This window comes from Coturnix japonica, chromosome 1 (assembly GCF_054131305.1).
Source record: "Coturnix japonica strain WE chromosome 1, WE-NBRP24, whole genome shotgun sequence".
Taxonomy (NCBI): Eukaryota; Metazoa; Chordata; class Aves; order Galliformes; family Phasianidae; genus Coturnix; species Coturnix japonica.
In genome coordinates, this window is record NC_140663.1 from 55,308,347 (window position 1) to 55,328,149 (window position 19,803).

The following is a 19,803-nucleotide window of genomic DNA, read 5'->3' on the forward strand; positions in this document are numbered from 1 at the left end:
CTTACTCACCTATAGGGGATCCTATATTTTTGGTGCTACGCTGCTGATAAACAGCAGTATCCTCAAATGATGTATTTGAGGATGTCTACATACATGCAGTGAGATTTGCAGTCCTCTACCGAGACTGCATTTTCTAAACCAAGAGTTACCCTCATAGAACCATAATCATAGGATCATAGAATGACTGAAGTTGGAGGGGACCTTACCAATTACTCAGCCCAAGCCTCCGTGCTGTGGGCAGGGCTGCCATCCTGCAGATGAGGAGCTGGGAAGCTCAGGGCAAGGCCATCTCTGAAAATCCAATCCAACTTAGAAAAGCCTTCACCTACTGAGCAGGGCGTTTCATTACCAATCTATTGCAGCTTCCTTGTTGCCAGCACCCATCTGTCTCTTCTCTACCAACCTCTCTCAACACGGTGTGTGCTAACAGACAGAGCAGAGGGCAGGAATTGCATTCCAACTCTTTGACACCATCTTTGAGTATCAGAGCAACCCAGGCACAGGGGAAAAGCTCACATCAGCTCTCCGGCTCGCAACTCGACTCTCGGTTCTTCTGCAAGGAGAAAGTGACACCAGCCATTATTCTCACAGTTTTATTTGTAAAGGACATAGCATGAAAAGCTGTATTTCAATGTACTTCAAAACCTGAAAAACCCATGTCAGTTTGTGATATGTATGTTAAAGTGCTTGATAGAACAATACTTTTACTAATGTCATCTTGAAAATAATCCAGTTCTTATTCAGTTAGTAATGATGTCAAGACAAAATATACTCAATGGAGACACCGAAGGGTTCATTTGAAGCCATACAGGGCACATCTGTACATTTCAAGTGTAACACACAATATTTCCCCGTAAGATGCGCACCTTCATTTGATTGAAAGAAGGAATTTTCTCGAATACGCCTTTGCACAACTATTCTAAAAAGACAGCTTTGATTCCTAATGACACATGCCGACTCAGAATAAACATGAGCAGATTTGTCACTAAACAGTAGAATCGCATTTGCTTCAGAGAATTATAAATACAGGTTTTGTACACAGTGAGGCATTGGATTCCCTGACTGTCCCCAGTCATCATCAAGCCGGACGTCAGGATAACAGGACTACGCAAACTCAGACATCTGCAAACAGGTATTGGGTAGGAATTGTTTTATAAAAGCAGATACCGCAGAGCTTTGGTCTTTTCCCAGATTCCCTTTTCTCAACCAATGAAGGTGCTTTAACACTGAAGTAAGAACTGCGTTAGCTTAGAAGGATCCTGATAGGTTTGCCGCTCTAGCAGGCAGAACGGTTTCTGTAAACCTTACAGAGAGAACCTCACAGTTTCCAACAAACGAAGGTAGTTGACGATAATAAGCCATACATGAAAGAATAAAAACTCCCTACAAAGAATCGTACTCGCAAGGTTGTCAAACGTCCCATCTTCTGGGAAGCAGGGACACTGCCGCACCCCTCAGCACATCTTAGGGTGCTTTATTGCCTACAAAGAGTTATTAGACAGACCTCGTTTTTATCGTACTGTTAATCTGATGCGAAACCTGACATAAAACAAGTCAACGCTCGCTAAAAAAGAAGATGTGAAACTGTGTTCAAGGTAAGTGCTAAAGGCTCCTTAATGGAGTTTGAGACAGGGGAAGCCCCTGTTTTGAATTTTCAAATGTCTCAGGTTTTGACTTATTTTACCTTAAGAAATACTTCATCTTCCTGCCCTTTTTGGAGCCTACATTCACCCATTCCCAACCCTTCGAGGTGCCTGTGTTTCTACTTTATCCTGCTCGCACTTAACCCACATCATGTTAGGTGAATGTCATGACTGCTTAAGTCATAAATAACCACTAATCTGAGAGCCATGCAGCAGTGTACTTTGGAGAAGTATCCAGCTAGAAAATGCAGACGCGGCTTGCAAAGAAATCCAAGGACTAAAGAGGTTGTTATTTCAGTTAAATGAAAGCCACTTAGGCTGGGCTGCACATGAAAAAGTCATGTACAACGCTTATTAGACATAAAATGCCTGAGTTGTATAAGAAATCAAAACATTGCCTAAGCAGTCATTACCAAATAATTCTGCCATGTGGCTTTTAGTGCTAAACATATCATTTACCAGTAGAGGAACACATTTCCAATTGCTGCTGTAGGGCTGTCACACATCTTCTGTGGACTTTAAACAGACTTGTCTGGCCGCACAGAAAACCCTCACGCCCTGAATTTCACCCTCCTGGAAATACAAGAGAGATGTCACAGAGCTGTGGGCTGCCAACTCACACCACCACTCAGTGCCCTAACATCAGTTGCTCACCACCCACAGCGGTGATACAGCAGCGCTGCCTACAGTGTCTGCAATGAGTTCAGTCAGTTTAAGAAAGTACAAGCACAGGAGGAAGGAACAGTAATTAAAAGCTGGAATTCCCGTTACAGTCAGTGACTTCCTGACTTCTTTACTTTCTTAAATACCAAAACCAAAACCAACCATTCTTTAACATAAAACTCTCCCTTCTACTGAAATGGAGTCACATGAAGAGTTTCCTTCTGGCCAAGAATGTGGTGCAAACCTTCAACACCAAAACATGTGCTGCTCTAAGATCTGGACAGTAGAATGATCACAGAAAAGGAGCAGCTTGACAAGAGGCATGTGAGAGAACAAACCCCACTTTGCATCTTCTTTCCCTTTCCTTATCTCTCTGCCCTTGCTCTACCATGTATGCACCATACTGAGATGTGCTACTACCCATCATCCCAAAGCCCCTCCTAATGCTGCCTCCAAGCAAAGTGCCAGGCAGTTACAGTACCACTGAGGGCTTCCCCAAGCCACAGCTGATGGCTCCAGCTGTGAGACATCCAGGAAATCCTCTGACAAAATGGCTAAGATCAAAGGGAATAAACAAGTTATAGCAGACACCTGTATTCAAACTAACCTGCGCAACTGGAACTACATGAAGTTAACAGTGTCCTCAGACCCTTACAGCTCCCAAACTACAAATGAGGAAAATACACTCTGTATTTGCTGCATGGCACCTGACAATTTCAATGCAATCTGTTGCTATATTTTCAGCTTAGCAGATTTCAGTTGCTTCCTGTTCCTCTTCAAGACCGTAGCTATACAAACACACTGTATTACTAACACGTTAACTGGAAAGAATGTGGGAGATCCTCAAAACACCACCTTTGTTCTCCTTTCACATCATTCCTTTTTTTTTTTCTCTTTTAACTTTGTACCTGGATAATTAAACAAAGAAACAAACCCACCAAAATAATCAAAGGTCCTGGACCTCGAGGAACACTCGTCCTGTGGGATAAAGGAAGACTAGTAACCTGCCAGCATTACAAGACCAGCTCAGTATCACACAACATTGGTGTCTGCAGCAATGATTCTCTCAAGTACAGCAAGAATTTGGTAAGAGCCAAATTCCTCTCGATGGGAGGGGGAAAGGAAAAAAGCCATCCACAACACAGGCTGGCTGGGAGTAACGGGGAGCCACCAGATCATCTAGACAGACAAGGAAAACAGCGAGCAAAACAAGCCACTGTTTCCCATCTCTAGTGCCACTTCCACAGGTGTTAGGCTCCAAGGCTCAGCGTCTCACATCTCCAGTGTTGAAGCATTTCAGCTCTTGTGTCCTCTTCTGGAGATCAACAGAAGTGACACAAAAGACCTTTACAGAAAAAACCCAAAAAGACAATTCACAACTTCTGTGCATTGAAAGGGCTGGGTCTCTGAACAAACAAAAAACGAAGAGAGACCATGTACAGCAGGATAAACAACATACACTAACATTTCCAAGAGTGAGACAATCACAATGGCTACATAAGGATATTTGCTGTATTCATCTGCAATACCTGAAAAAAGCCCTGCTGAGTTTGCGCTGTATTTACACATTGATTGGCTTCTTCCTTGCAAGCAAGTAGCAGCATCCCTTCCCACCGCAGTCCTTCCCTCCCCAGCCCTTCCCCTGGGTTTGAGCTACTCACAGTCAGAACAAGAACATTCAGTCTAAGAAAACTTTCTTAGAGTAATATAATTTCTTAAAGAAGATAGCGTATTTACACACATCTAAACACATGAAAATACTCTATTTTATACTAAATTTCTGTTTCAAATAAACTACAATACTGCATCTTAGCTTTCTGCAGCCTTAGAGGACAGTCCAGACGGAGCACAGACTGGGCTTCCTGCTCCCATGGGAGCCGGCAGTGGTGCCTCGCAGCGATGCGCTGCCGTCGCGTTCAAGTCCTGACAGGTCTCCCAGTTGTGGTTTGCTTGCTTGGGAAAGGAATAATGAAGTTCTCAGCAAAGCCATGCTAAACATCCACTCCTTTAATGAGCGATCCTTCTAGGACGATGTTGAAGTCTTGCAATGTCTGTAGGACTCGGATAAGGGAGTTGACAGTCATGCGGTCCCGTAGCAGGGCGTTCTCCTCGTACATCCTTGTAATGAGTGGGCATTCCGCCAGTAAGGGGATCCACTGAGGCAGCAAGTGATCCCTGCCAAGGGAGGAAAGGAGTGACTGCACCACAATATATGACACATCTCAAACTGACATGCTTCTCCAAGAACATTTCTAGATATACCAGCTCCCCAGTAACATACAACTGAGTCTCTCTACTCCCCACAAGCACAAAACAGGAAGCAACCTACATGGGAGGAAAGATAAATCTAGAATAGTTCGTCAAAATCCTAACAGACACCCCATTTTCATAGGCAGTGATTCAATGAAGATTTAGAAATGCATCAATTCTTGTAAAGAAACTGCTCATTCCCAAAATCTGCACTTCATCGAAAGTACAGATTTCATGCATCCGACTGTCAAGTGAACAGGTATTATAAAAGCTAAAAACGTTCTTAGAGGCTTAGACGGTATCTATGTATTATTACCACTTCTTTGCCACAATTTTTTGTCTACTATCAAAGCAGCCTAAAATAGGTACTGGTAATAGAAGGCACAAGATCTCTTGAAATGGAAAAATAGAGGTGGTAATAGTAGTAACACGTCTAGCACAAGAGGACACACATAATGAAGAGCAGTTCGGTACCTTGTCCCCAGGCAAACCAGAATTTGGAATTTGCCATCCTTTCCAATGTTCCTTGGAGCTGTATTGATAGCATTCACATAATGGCAGAAGGTTTTGCACGATGATCTCTGAAGCAAAAGGGCCTCCTCGTTGTCTCCAATCTGGTCACTGGTTTCAAAATAGGCAACAGCTTTTTCTGTGGTAGAGAGAAAAACCAGAACCTGGTGAGAAGTACTTCAGTACAACCGAGATTTACCCTACCCTAACCCAAGGGAGTCCTTGAAAAACCTGCCAATACCTATGCAGTTTATGTATAAACTCCTTGTCCTGAAAACAGTAGGTGGCTGGTGATCTCCCCCTGTGCTATGTGGCTGTGGTCAGCAGATACACTGACGTACGACACGTGTAACATCAAGGCACAGCACCAGCATCTATCAATGGTTTCACTGTGATACCATCAGCTTTGATTTTTCACTTTCTCTGAGTAAGCGCTTACCCTCAGGCTAAGAATCTCAACCTGTCAGCATATTTTAGGCTAGAAATCTAAACGCTTCACTACCTGAAATTTCCCAACTCTTCTTCCAATATCAACTGCTGCTCTACTCCAACCTCCAATCCACTTCCTTTTCTGGGCAGGGAAACAGTTGTTTGAACCTTTATCAATGAAAACATGACTAGAACCTGAAGTGCTCTTAAATTTCTGCAGAGATGGACACTTACTTTTTATGTAAAGTTCTGTATTTCTCATCTTCCACTCAGTTTCTCATTCCCTTCAAACAATCTGCATTTTGCTAGGCAGGAACAAACCACATCCTTGATGAACAGCATCTTAGGTCTGTACATAAGTAGCCATTTTGCCCTAATCTTTCATCTCCTTCTACCTCCAAATCACACAGCAGCTTACCTATGAAATCCCAGATGAAGACATTCTTATGAAAAATGCGAGCTGATTTGAATCCATGGTGGAAGACCTGCTCCAGTGCTGCAACCAAGCCATTCTCCCCGCACAACAGAATGGTAAGGCTCCCTCTCTGTGGGAAAGGGAGAGTCTGTGAGAACACCCTGTCCTGTTCATATGCCAGCAGGCTTAACATCTAAAGGTTAACTATCCCTACTAGTCAATTTCTCTTCATAACTATTTTGACAACTTGCTGTAGACAACAGACAGGTAATGATCAGTAGAAGTACCTCTTTCTCTGGCTTGTGAAAATGCTTCACGATATTGTTCACAGCTTCTCCAATTCCCTCTTGGATCTGTCCTGCATTTGGCTCTGTGAAACCACAGAAAAGACAATAGATGAAGATATCAACTTTAAAACATTCATCAAATTCTCATGATGACATAGCTTGAACTGCAGGAATTATCCCGTATCTTCAACAGGAAAGAGTCAGGGAGTCATTTGTCTTGAGTAAACCTAAGTCATAATTATAAGCAACTAAGGAGCAATCCTGGAATAGTAAAATAAATTGCCCTACTTAAAAATGCACAACCCAAGGGTCTGGCTTGATAAATATTTTATTTGAGCTAATCACATCTTGTTCATCACAGAGTGCAGCAAACCTCTGATGAAGAGATGTGGGCCGGAAAGGTTGTAGGCAAGTCATCTGACTCGCTTCTAGGCAACTCATGTCAGAAAACCCTGCACCTATGAATTTCTGATTTGGATCCATAATGAGCCACAAGAAGTAACTGCTTTAGATGCGTCTGGTCATTGTACGAGTGTGAGAAGCAGAGGCAAGAGGATACTCTTTACCGTTACTTCCAAGAGAAAGTAATCTTCACTATTAAAATGTATGCCCTATTCCCGCTCTGAATTGCTACGCTGTGTGCTTCTGCTACTGAATAAGTCTATGCTTCCACCTGCTACCACCTCATCTTCTTCTGCAAGTACCTCCAGAAAGTTATCTAGTTACTCACACACAGAGAATCACAGAATCAAAGAGGTTGAAAGGGATTTGGAGTTCACCTAGCCCAACTCCCTTGCTAAAGCAGGTCCTGTAGAGTAGGTTGCACAGGAATGCAAAAGCAAACAACTTGCTGCAATATGAGCACTTGGTATGAAGAGCAAACCTGACTTTAAGACTGGCACCAAGTTGTACTGCACACAAACTAAGATGCTGCTGGCAGCAGACCTTGGTGCCCATCCCACAGCATCATCAGCACTTCCCTGGCCCTGCCTGGCTTAGGCAGCTGAGGTGTGCAGGGTGCACTTGCATCAGCAGAGGTGAGTGGTTTGGGAACACAGCCCCCAGGGTGGATGGTAGGGAGCAAGGGCTGGGAGGGTTTGCTGCTGAGGGATTGAGGCATTGCTGCTGCCTGTCTTAGGGACAGCAATGATGATGTCACCTACACGACCCATTTCCACTAGCCTTCTTATAGCCCATCATAGCCATCATTACAGCCTCCTCCCATCAGAGGACTCCTGAGCTGCTCTGTCAGCCCTGCATGCACCAGTGCTGAGGAACTCCCCGGTGTCCTCAGTGGGGGCCCCAAACTTTAATCATTTTGATGATTATTCCGACTTCTTTCCAGATTTTCATATCTGTAAAGATTTTCATGTCCTAGAATTGTTTCTCTGGAAGCATGGAATAATTCAATATTACTTTACCTGCTCTAGCTGTGGTGTCTCTGCTCATTGCAGGGGAGTTGGACTAGATGGCCGTCAGAGGTCCCTTCCAACTCTAAGGATTCTATGATTCTATGATTTTAGTATGTGATGACCTCTACGGTCTCTGACAGGTCTGAAAAAGTATCTCCCGTAGCTCAAAACAAAAACAAATAATTGGGCCATAGTGTTCCCAGACCTAATTAAACACTCTGCAAGGAGCTCTGCCGGCTGCTCCTTCATGCATGTGAATAGCTGCAGTGATGATTTTTAGTTAATCTGCTCTTGAAGGCTCATGTTTCCTTGCTTAACCTTTCAGCAATCATTTCAACTAATTTTACCAGAGCTGAACGGATTTATGTATATGATCCACAATGTGCACTGTGCTCACCTGTACGCTGTAGTAGAGAATGCCTCACATAGCCCTCACAGCCCTGCACCCTGTTGAAGCTGAGTGCTGCTATTCTCAAAAGCCAATGTGACAGACATGAAGCTGATGTCCCCACACTCTCTCTGGAAATGGATCCTCTAGAGGACAGTTCACAGCACCTACAGCACTCTGGACTGACCCCCAGAGGTGCCTGTCTAATTGCTGACCACAGAGAGAGATCCAGGAAGCAGAGCAGCACCAGCGACTGCAGATTCTGCTGCTTCCTACTGCCCCATCCCATACATCCATGCTCCAAAGGCAGAGGTATATTCTCTGTCAGCTGTTAGGAGAAAGAAAGAGGCAATGTTCACCCCCACAAAGCAAGCTGCAGGCATAGAAGTAGGAAAAACAAGCTTGTGGCTGTTCTTCTGCATCAAGCCTTCTTCCAGCAGAAGCTGTCCTGCTCACAGCTGTCCTGACACAGCCCCCTTCTCTAGAACCCTGTGAGGAAGAACTGGACTTACTGGTGTTCTTTCCTGTGAGAGAGGTGATGCTCAGACGCCGAGCTGTGGTAGGAGACTTCTGCTGGGGTGGAGTACGGCACTGCTTTCCCAGCTCTTCATCAGACGTGGAGGACACCAGCTCTCCAATAAGGATTCGCTCCAAGCTGCCGTCATCAACGCCCTTTCCCAACCATCGCCCGCAGGGAAACCTGCCGAGTGCCCAGCAGAAACATGGGTCAGACACATGGGTAGGTAGCTTTATCTCAAAGCCAGAGGGACAGCTAGCACCCATCAGCACTGCTAACAGGCAGGAAACACTGCAGCCAAGAGCTGTTCACAGAGCAGAGCTCAGCAGGCAGTATTTTACTGCACTGCAACTGAAAAGACCAAACCAAAGAACTACATCTGCCTTCATCCTTAAGGAAAGGGAAACATGCAAATCTAGCATGAAAGCACTGGAGAACAAGAGGTGCAATACCCTTATTTAATGGGCCACACGTAGCTCTCTGCTGGGTTATTTTTCAGTTGCAGCCACACTGGCAGTCCCAGTGAGCTCTATGCACACATCCATGCTACCGCTGCTTGTAGCTGTGTCTTCCCTCTTTTCCCCATACCATGCCCTCAACTCTAAGCTTTGGAGCTCACCCCTCTGAGGGATAATTTTCCAAGTTCAATTTAGTTCATTTTCTTCAATTTAGAAAAAGAACTGCCTGTTTAGCCAGATGATTTGTAAAAACAACGGTGAGTTAGGAGATAACATACAAGCAAGAAGTATGTGCTCAACAGAGCATTAATCTGGGTTTCTCTGTGTTTGTCAAACTACTTACAATATTTGAATGCTTTAAAAACAACAGCTAAAATAAAACAAAAAACCTCAGCCCCAGAAGCCCAAAGATTTGCCCTAAACTATCATTCCAGCTCTTGGGTTCATTTGTGCGCCATGTTACCATCCTACATTTAAAAAAGAGATTTAATTATTAGATGTAAACATATGAATCACTTCAAAAGCATCCACACCATCCCTCCTATCTCAGAGATGTAAAGAAAATCCTGCACTCAAGCCTCATTTAATATTTATCAGATCACTTGGCTTCAACTAGAGCTTCTGAAATGAGAGAGCCGGGGGTGGGGAGACCAACCCAGCTCTATCAGGTACCTAAATCAGCCTATGCTGCTCCACGATAGTTTTGCCCAACTGAAAAGGCGAATGCTTTCTTGCTTTTTCTTGACTGATCAGTAGGAATTTCAGACAAGGACAATTAGAACTTGTTGCTTACTTGTACGTGTGTCCTGTTATTTCGTTTCTGACCATGACACAATCAACCAGCCACTTGGCCAGCAGCCCTGAGTTGTCATGACCAATCTGAACAGTCGTCAGCTTTCCTAAATTCTGGCACTGAAACAAAAACGAATAACAGTTTTTACTTCATTAAAAGAAAAAACAACAAACAACAGCCCGTACCCCCAGACCGCATGCACATATATGGTCCCAAATGTTTTTGTTTTTCCGCATGTTTTTGTTTTACTATTGTTTCTTAAGATCAGTCTGCACATGCTCAAAGGATGCAACTTTAGCAGATTTTCCTACATAATCACCTATTACTGGCTATGGTACAGCCTGGAGCTACAGGTGCCCAACTGAGCTTTCCCTGCAGCCAGCAGCTGCTTTGGGGTGGCACCAAGCCAACCTATACTACGTGGTGGGTGGGAAGGCATAGGGAAGCACAGGCAAGTCAAATGCAAAGAAGTAAACACATTAAACACTGAGAAAAGAGCCCAGTGAGAATGGCAGCTCTGCAGTTTGATCATGGTAGTACCTGCCGCTGGGAAACTGAAGAGCACAGGGGTCAGACTGCCTGGTTGGAAGGGATGTAGCAAACCTGGACAGAGCCTGAAATGTTGTGTTCTCAAGACAATAAAGCTGATGTTTATGTGGAAGTGTGATTGAAAGGCAAAACGGAAAGAGAGCGCACTCACCTCAAATGTCATTTCTAGCAGGTTTTTAGGGATCTGCATGACGCCCGTGTCTCCCAGCTCTCCCGAAACACAAATCCACGGGTTGGATGTGGTTATCGCATTGCTCAGTTTCTTGATGGGGATTATCACTGCCCTGTAAGGGATCACTGAGAACACAGAGGAAGGAAACGTCAGTCTCGGCCTTTACTCCCCTAGTGGTAAATGCGACCCATGGAGCAAATCATGGCCTTCCCTTGAAGGCTGGTGCCGCACGGGGGTGCTGCAGGGCCGCAATGAGCCGCCAGCCTGAATGAGGGTGTGGGGACTCACATCCAATGTCTGCTCTCGTTCTTAAGGGAAAGGAAAGGAGGGGGAATCTTCGAGGCGTTTAAGGAGAGCACAAAGCGCCTCGCGTTTCCTCCTCCGAGCCCTCTGTGCTTCTGTCAGCCTGCGGAGGGTGCTGGCTGTGCTTTTAGGGAAAGGCAGAGAGAAGCGTTAGGCTTTAGAGGGCTCGCCGGGGAGGGAAGATGAAAGAGACTGTACAATGAGAAAGGCAGAGAAGAAAGCCAGGTGCTGCGGCACAACGTGCTGATTACTCTCCTTTGTGAGGACGCTCTTATCCTGCACACTCCCACACAGCCTTGCTTTCCAGCTGGTTTCCCACAGCAACATCCAGCACCTGTGAGCTGGCAGCAACAGCCAAGGGCTGCAGATAAGGGCTCGATCCCTCACACAGTGGCAACAGAAATGCAGAGTCACAGAACGGTTTGGATTAGAAGGGACCTCAAAGCCTACACAGCCCCAACCCCCTGCCATGGGCAGGGCTGCCACCCAGCAGCTCAGCTGCCCAGGCCCCATCCAACCTGGTCCTGAGTGACTCCAGGTATGGGGCTTCCACTGCTTCTCTGGGCAGCTGTGCCAGGGCCTTACTGCTCTCTGGGTAAAGAATTTCTGCCTAATAGCTGCCCTGAATCTCCCCTCTTGATTTAAAACCATTCCACCTTGTCCTATCGCTGTCAGACTGTCTAACAAGTCATTCCCCTCCTGCTTAAAGCTCCCTTCAAGTACTGGAAGGCCACTGTGAGGTCTCCTCTCACAAATCCCAACAGCAAGAAGTTTTTATCCAGGGGTAAAATAATATAAATCTCCAACTCACCAATTGTGGTGAAGACGCTTGTGAAGCAAAAGTAATCCACAGCATTGAGTGAGAGGAGGTGATACAGAAACTGCTCCCGTTCTTCCTCGCAGCGCAGGAAAGCATAACGCTTGTAAAGTTTCCTGGTAGAAAAAGATACATTGCTGTCTTGTTGAAAAAGTACCAAAGAAAGAGTTGATAAACACAGCAGGTGTGAAACGTATGATTCCCCAGTTCATGCACGTTGCCAGAAAACCATACAGAGCACTTATCCTCTGTGTTACATGTGTTTTCAGACCACTCTGAACTCCCATGGTGCTGTAGCAGGGCTACAGAGCTCATCTCATTGAAGGGTCAGCTCTGGTTTTGCTGCAAAGTGCAGATGTAAACTAGTGCTACTCACAACCTGAGCCTACAGAGAACAGCCCCATTAAAGGCTCTTTCAGCTTTCCCACGATTATCTTCCATGGGATGTATCTTCCCAGAACTGAATAGCCATGTCTAATAACTTAATCTTCCTTCTGCTTCATGCTCCAACAGATGAAACCAAACAGAAGGCACCAGACCATCTAAAACCAAGCATCACGCTTGCTGCCACCCTTTCAGGTCAGCAAATCCAGTGCACATCACTGGTTGCACAAAACAGTGCAAAAGCCTGCCAGTAATGAACCTGGTCCAACTCAAGAGAGGCATGCAGCTCATCTTTAGCTGTTCACTCATTTCCAGATTACAGTATTTGTTAGCTTCTAGCATAATCAAGCATGCAATTCATCATAGTGCCAGTTCTGCAAAGAACCACATGCGGTAGTTGGGATATTTTCCTTATATAAGATTTATTTATTTTTAATAGTTTTCTTTGAGAAAACAAAGTCAGGGAGCTGGCATTGCCTGTGCTTGCAAAAGGACGCAGAGCTGGGAGTGCTGTGTGGATGGGAGGGTTGGCTTCCAGCCCAGTCCTGCTGCAGCTGGGATGTGTGCCTGCTGGAGCCATAACACAGCACCACTGTAAAAAAGGCTGCAGCTTCACTTGCACAAGACTGTAGGACTGTAAGTCTGTGAAGTGAGTTGTTTCAATCTACTGACCCTAAATCGAACCTCTTTTTCCTGAACATTACCTTACTATGCAGAGAAGTGGACTCCTGTCCTGCTGGGTGTGCAGAACCTCCTCCACAGCCCTTCAGTCCCTTCTGTCTGGAAACCACCAAATCCAGACAAGGCACCAGGCTGTGCCCTGAGCCTGCAGGGCCCCTCGGCTCACCAGTGAGGAAGATGTGGAAAGAAAGCTGTGAGAATAAGAGCCAACTTACTTGGCAAGTGGCTGGTTGGAAAGCAGCTGCTTCAGATGCTGAGACAAAAGCTTCTTCTCCAGAGAAAGCCTTATCCAGGCTCGGGCTCGCCCCACATCAGTCTTTATCTCACTCATGTTCTGAACATGTCTGAAATGGGAGGGAAAATAAATAATAATGAATAATAGAGTAATAATAACAATAATAATAGATGAATCATAAAACCCCTACGTGTTTCAAAAAGTAGCATCCAGCGTGATGCAGCAGCTGGACTGGAAAATGCTTCTTGATTTAAATGCTGCAGGATAGACAGAACCAAATCCCATCCAATCCCTGCATGTGACAAGTACAACAGAAGGTTGTGCAGTTACTGCTAGGTATAAAAACCTATATGAAAACCATTTATAGAGGAATGGTCTCGCAGAGCTCTGCACCACGCAGCATGGCACTAAGACCCCCATTAGCACCTGGCTGGCCTGAGAACTACAGCAGATCCTCCTGGGCACAGCAAGTTCATTGCTAGAGCCCTACATTAGCTGCTCTATGACCCAATGCCTGCTTAGCCAAGATGAGCAGGGGTAGAACTGCACATCCCTGCACTGCCTGGGGTAGATGTCTCTGCAGACGCTGCTCCCAATTGTCTGCACTTGCTCCCAGCCTTTGTGGCGTGCTCCACACACCATCAGCTGAATCTTTGTTGCCATCATCCCTTATTGCCCCCTGCGCATTGCTGAGTGTTAGGAAATGTGGCAATATTTACTCCAAAGAAAATCTAACAAAGTCATGCTGTGGCTGATGCTTTCAATGTTGACTAGTCTAGTCTCACTGTCTCGTGTTTTTTTCCCATCTGTTATATCTCTACGTTATATTTAGACCCTGCATTAGTGGAGAAAACCACTCCCTTGTTTATAGAGCTTGTAATGTGACAGGACTAGGGCTTTAGGAACAGATCTGCAATGTACAACTTAGTGCTGTCCATAAATGTGTGTTTGCTCTGAACAAGTGAGGTGGGCACCAGACACAGCAGTGCTCAGTGCCCTTTGTAAGCAAGCTCATAAGCCTCCCTCTTTCAGCAGTGATACCTCACAGCTGAATCACTGCAGAGATCCTCTCTCCTGGCTCTGGAAAGCCCTCTGTGACACAGCCTCGTCTTGGCTCAGAGCAGGGCAGCAAGGAGCTGGTAGCCCAGGCAGCTGGGCACATCAGAGACAGGACGTGCACTCCACTCAGCTACACAGCACTGAGGTGCTCTATTCAAACATTTCATGTCTTTTGAGATGGGAAGATCAAAGCACAGACCATCTCCCTCCCCGCTCCCGTCTGCTTGGCTTAAATTACATTTAATGTGAAACGCTAAGTTATTTTACTTTGAGTAGATTCAAATACAGATGGACTCAACTGTATTCCATGCATGCTCTATGCCTCTTCATGACTTGTTTCTGGTTGAGACCAGATTGGCGTAAACTGGGCATTTGGGAAAAATGCAGGTTGGCAGAAACATTAAAAAGATTCAGTGATCAGTCTTGGTGTCAGCAGAAGCAGAGTGTAACAGAACAGAACATTCAGGACCTCAGATTTATTTCATTCTCACTGGTGAGAGTCAGAACAGCCCTATTTTTATCAGTGACCTCAGCATAAGCCACCCGGGGATGCTCACCACTGAACAAACTCTTTTTGTCAGAGAGAACTGAACAGCAATTTCAGTGCAACTCCCCAGGTTGAAACTTGCTTTTTAATCCCATTAGCAACAAAGAAAAATCTCTTTTCCCTGCCAAATGTAAGCCTGGGGTATGGTGAGATAAACTCTCTGCAAGTAGCTGCGCTGCCAGAAAAGGTTATAGCTGCTCAGCATCACCACACCGCTGAGGATGGCACCACGCTCCCAATCCTCTTGCAGTCAGAAGTGAGCTGTATTAGTTGGTGCCACAAAGGTCTTCGATAGTGCAGTCTGTTGTGGCTGCAGCAGGTCACACAGCATCTCTGTGTGTGCACTGCACCCTTGGCTGGATGCTCCCCAAGGACGGGAGGCACAGCAAGACCCCAGCACTGGGCACAGGAAACAACCTGGCTGATGTAAACAGAGCCCAGCTGGGCCAACCACATCTAGGATGGATGGTTTTGCAAGGGAGGCAAAGGACACACATGACATTACCTATAGCATAGGCTCATCACACATGCAGAAATGTGACTGTGATTCAGCCGTTCTGTTTAAGTTGTTTACACAACCTTGCATGAGCCATCAAAAATAAGCTGTGCTTAAGGCAACGCAAATCCTCTCGTCATATGTTCAGTTAGCTCTGCAGCTTTGGCAATTTAACAATTACCCTTCCTTCTAGCTTCAGCATAAACCCATGTGTGCAAACAAATATCTTCCCAAGCAGGAGAAAGCAGGCTGAGATTCTGCATGACCGATTCAACTCATCACCTCTCTGGCATTCTGTATGACCAGATATACAACCTCAAATACTCAAGATACTCAAAACACAGTGTTCTGCTTCTGTACATTTTCTGTGAAGACATGGGCATCCCTGCCTATGGCAAAGGGTTGGAACTGGATGATCTGTAAGGTCTCTTCCAACCCAAGCCATTCTATGATCTTACGATTCTCTGCAAAACAGCGGAAACAGTGCTGGGACTCAAGCAGCAGAGTTTGGGTTTGTGCTGGACTTCCATTAGTAAGCTTGGCAAGTACATGGAAGACAACACACACACATGCAGCAGTGAGTGCTGCTGGAAGTGCCTTCTTTTTACATGGAAGAAGGATGAGGAACTACAAGAAACAATGGTTATATTTCCTCACGCTTTAAATTGCTAGCAGCTCTTTACAGATGAGCATTATAGCAGTACTCCTGCCCTCTTTTCTATGGCACTTGTATTCCACTGTCTGTCCCTTGCATCATCTATCAACTGTACTTGGTCAATAATTTATAACAAACAAAAAGTAGTAAAGTACCAAAGAATTCAACATATCTGTTATTAGCTCCAGTTGTCCTGCTATAATCACCCCGACAGAAGACAAAACCAGAAGCCCAGGAGAACTTGTTCATTTTTCATTGTCTTTCACTCAAAACACACACAGAAGTTTTGTAAATCCAAAAGGCAACTCTAAATTTGAATGCAGGCTGTAGAGAATGTTTAATTCTACCCAACATTAGTAAAATCAAAGCTAGTGAGGATCTGGTCTCTCCATTCTATGCTACAGCATTAAAATCATGGTTTAGAAAAATCCAGTTGCGTACCTCATATCTTGTATCAGGGAAACCCTCAAAGTAGGCAGAGTAATTCCTGTATCAGACTTCCGTCTTTCTGTTCCAACAGCAACTACAGTGGAGAAAATATATGAAGTTAATACAAAGTTATAGGAATGGCCTGCAATGCACTTGTTTTATATAAAGCTGAAAATAATTGCTGGCATTGCAGTGTCTCTGTGCATCATCATTAACACTATCCTAGAAAAGTATGTAGAAGCAAAGAGACTTATTACCTATTCCTTCCTAACTCCAGCACTGGGGATATAAAAGCTTCCTTTTACTGTACGTGAAATACATCAACAGAAATCTATACAGCGATGGTTTTTATTAGTAGTATGTTCTAATGGAAAACTCACAACTGAGAAGGATGTGATAGAATTAAGCTGCACACGAGATGTTCAGAATGCCATGCATTTCTGTGCTCTGCTCCTCTGATCAAACTGCTTTGTGGTGCAACATTTTGCTCTCAGGAATTTGTGCCTGCCGGTCAGATTGCTTAGTGCATTACTCACTGGAGCTTATTAGAAACTCTGAGTGAGTGAGACTAGTTTATCTGTCAATGTGTCTTTAAAGGACTGATCATAGAAGTTCCCCTCTGCAGGACATGAAGGATTTCAGTCCTTGGAAAATGACCCACGAAGTTCAGAGACCTTTACTACAGTGTGCTGCAGCAGCCATGGGGCAGGGAGATCTCAAGGTCATCAGAAAACCATCTTCTCTCACAACACAGAAGTAATTTGGTGATTGTAAAAGGCCAAACCAAAGCATAAACCGGGTGCCTAGATTAGTGGGTGGAGATTAATTACACAGCTTCTGAACTGTACCATCCACCAAAGATATATTGAACATGCAGTTACTCACACTGTGATTTGAGAGACAGATTATTCTCAGTGAAAGAAAAATGTCAGCTGTCTGAGCTGTACCTCCAAGGCTTCAGCTATTTCAGTAATAATCTTCTACAAAAGCACTGCTTCTCTCATCTTACTCAGTGATGGATAATAGGGAATGGGGGTAGTGAACAGGCACTGAATGATTTTCAGATAGCAAAAGTATCCTTGTTTCCTTCCAACAACATCAATCTGTTTTGTCCAGACATCAAGACAGCTTCATAATGATTACGAAAGGCCTCAAAATGTAAATATGATATTAGCAAGCAAGTACACTGAAAATCTCACATGGACTTCATGTGGTTGCACTCTTCCTCGCAGGCCCGAGTTCACTCGCTGTGATGGACCCATCAGAGGGCGAATTGCTGAGTACTCACCTGGGGACTCTGCACTATGTTCTTGCTTTTCTTCTCTCTCCTGGTACTGAAGTAAATGGGACCACAAAGCAGATTTCCCCTGAAAATTGAAAATGAAGTAGCTGTAAATAAAATGGCCAGTAGAAAAGATACTGATAAATGCAACAAAGGAACGGGGTGGCATTTCAGTGTGCCTCAAGTTCAGCAGTGACAGTCGTTACATTTCTCTTGGGCCACGAGGCCTCAGGAAGAGAATGTGAAGGTCACACTGACCTGGCAGCCACATCACCTACCTTGTTTGTTCTCTCTCGGCTTTAGCTTCTGAAGGTTGAAAGAAAAGAAACCAAACATCTATTGGACAATATCACTACAATTTCCAGAGCTGCTTTGCCAAAAGAAACCCCCTCAGAAAACGAGAGCCAGTGAGACTGAGCCCAAGGATATCTTAATGCTGAAATGACACTACTGGCTAGCAGCTTAGAAGGTACAGGGGACATTCAGTATTTGCTCAAGTGTTGTACAAACAGAGTTCTGAGTTTCTAATTACCAACCTGCTTGACCTGCAGACCATGGCTCCAGATTCTTTCTAGCAGATCACAGAGACTAGCAATCAATGTATTTTCCTCCAGTCCTGTAATATTTGCTTCTCCATGTCCCAGCTCAACTGCTTCATGGCCCATTTTCTCTACCAGCATACGTTTAGTCTAAGAAATAAAAACAATAATAATAATAACAACAACAACAACAACAATAATAATAAAATTCTAAAAGGCTTATAAAAACGTTATTTCCAAGGGACAGAATTGATAAATTACTAAAACATTCTTGCAGAAGGCAATATAGACACCATTGCTAATGGCCTGGCTTGAGAAATCTCGGATCTCTTTGACCGTGAATTAAAAAAGAATAATTAAAATAACACACTTGCATTATTAATTCATATTGGCCCATTTCTATCCTCTTTATCTGTTGTCCTGTTCCTACATTGCCGATTTATCACTGGCCGCTATCAGACAGAATACAGAGCTATATTCTTTCAGTCTTATTTAGTATCTGCTGTTGCTCTTGTCACAGGCAACAAAGCTTAAAACTCAGGTAGAGCATTATACCATCAACTGTGACTGACACAAAGGAATTATTTTTCAATGGATATGAAAGTTTCTTTAATATTAGAAACTGGTATACTACATTAGCTCTGCATAAATACCATGCACATGTCGAACACATCCATTTTGACACAGGGTCTCAATCTCATTATGTTTAGGCTACCTTTAAATATGAACAATTAAAGGAAATCCTTCCTGTCTGATCATCCTGATTCTCCTTCCTGTCCTTTCTACTCTTCCCATTGACTCTAACTGCATAAACAGAGCAGTGATAACACTTTTTTTTCTTTTTTTAGCAGATGAAAAATATACAACACAAAGGAATATCCACCTTGTAAACAGCCCATTAAACCAACAGACCAACACTGTCCCAGCTTTGAAGTACTTGCAGGATACAACCTGCAGATGCTATTTACATTCAGCATATGTAACTGGAGAGCAATGAGCAGAGAGAGGGGAGGATGTACCTTCATGCGACATTCCTTCAGCAGCCCTTCCACGAATTTCGAGTTGGTCTGAGCAATCACAGCCGGAGAGAGGTCCGAGAGTTTGGGCTGCCTCAAATTTTTTCCTAAACTCCTCGCCTCCTGCATGTATTTCTAAAAATATACAGAATCATTTTAGGTATTACAAGTTGGAGAGATTCTCTTCATCCTAATCCTAGGCAAGCAGATGCTGGTGAAAAGGAATGAGCTATTGTTAATCTAGTAACAACAACGTGATTTGTCTGATGCTTAAGTATTGGCCTGGAGAAGTGGAATGCTCCCTTAAGACAACAGGAGAAGCAAGATATTTTTCAGTGTAGAACTGAAACAGTCAGTGTTGGCTGGTGAACTGTGCTGTTAGCCACTAGCACAAAGTTAGACACACCATGTGTATAAAAAGCATGATACCTTCATCCAGCAACAGAGCCAAAGCACCAAGCAAAATGTCTTTCCACTGTTACTTGATCTTCACTAATAAATAAATTAAAAGCCATCTGTTTAATTTATTGACTAGACTGTACGTGAATGGAAAAAAGCCTTTGAAACAAAATGACAGGAAGCAGAAATGAACCCAGTCAAGGAGAAAAATGTATCCCATTGCTTTGCATTTGGATAGTTAATGTGGGAAAAATTAGACTTGATTTTATTCTCAATTTACTTCTTAATTACAACTGAAGCTCATTTTAAGTTAAACTGACATTTAGCGTCATTCTTGTTTTTACTGTGGGGGTGGTAATGGAGAAATATGTATGAAAACCATGCTCTTTAAAATAAGATCTGAGCTATAATGAAAGACTTTTAAACCTTTTTGTTCCACTGCGTTGTTGTTCTGGAGTTGGGTTTTGTTTGTTTG

General features: G+C 44.1%; 1 protein-coding gene across 6 annotated transcripts in view; it reads right to left on the reverse strand.

The window, feature by feature from the left end:
* Positions 1 to 579: 579 nt before the first annotated feature.
* Positions 580 to 19,803, reverse strand: part of DENND5B (DENN domain containing 5B) — an 89,273-nt gene continuing 70,049 nt past the window's right edge. For all 6 annotated transcript variants that reach the window (XM_015866121.2, XM_015866103.2, XM_032445502.2 and 3 more), the window contains 13 exons: positions 18,933 to 19,064; positions 17,911 to 18,063; positions 17,381 to 17,459; positions 16,105 to 16,186; positions 12,887 to 13,015; positions 11,601 to 11,722; positions 10,466 to 10,611; positions 9,766 to 9,884; positions 8,510 to 8,697; positions 6,198 to 6,280; positions 5,914 to 6,040; positions 5,031 to 5,205; positions 580 to 4,481 (listed from right to left, as the gene is read on the reverse strand). In XM_015866121.2, the coding sequence (XP_015721607.2) occupies positions 4,298 to 4,481; positions 5,031 to 5,205; positions 5,914 to 6,040; positions 6,198 to 6,280; positions 8,510 to 8,697; positions 9,766 to 9,884; positions 10,466 to 10,611; positions 11,601 to 11,722; positions 12,887 to 13,015; positions 16,105 to 16,186; positions 17,381 to 17,459; positions 17,911 to 18,063; positions 18,933 to 19,064 (1,719 nt within the window). In that variant the 3' untranslated portion in view covers positions 580 to 4,297. The remainder of the gene's footprint in view (positions 4,482 to 5,030; positions 5,206 to 5,913; positions 6,041 to 6,197; positions 6,281 to 8,509; positions 8,698 to 9,765; positions 9,885 to 10,465; positions 10,612 to 11,600; positions 11,723 to 12,886; positions 13,016 to 16,104; positions 16,187 to 17,380; positions 17,460 to 17,910; positions 18,064 to 18,932; positions 19,065 to 19,803) is intronic.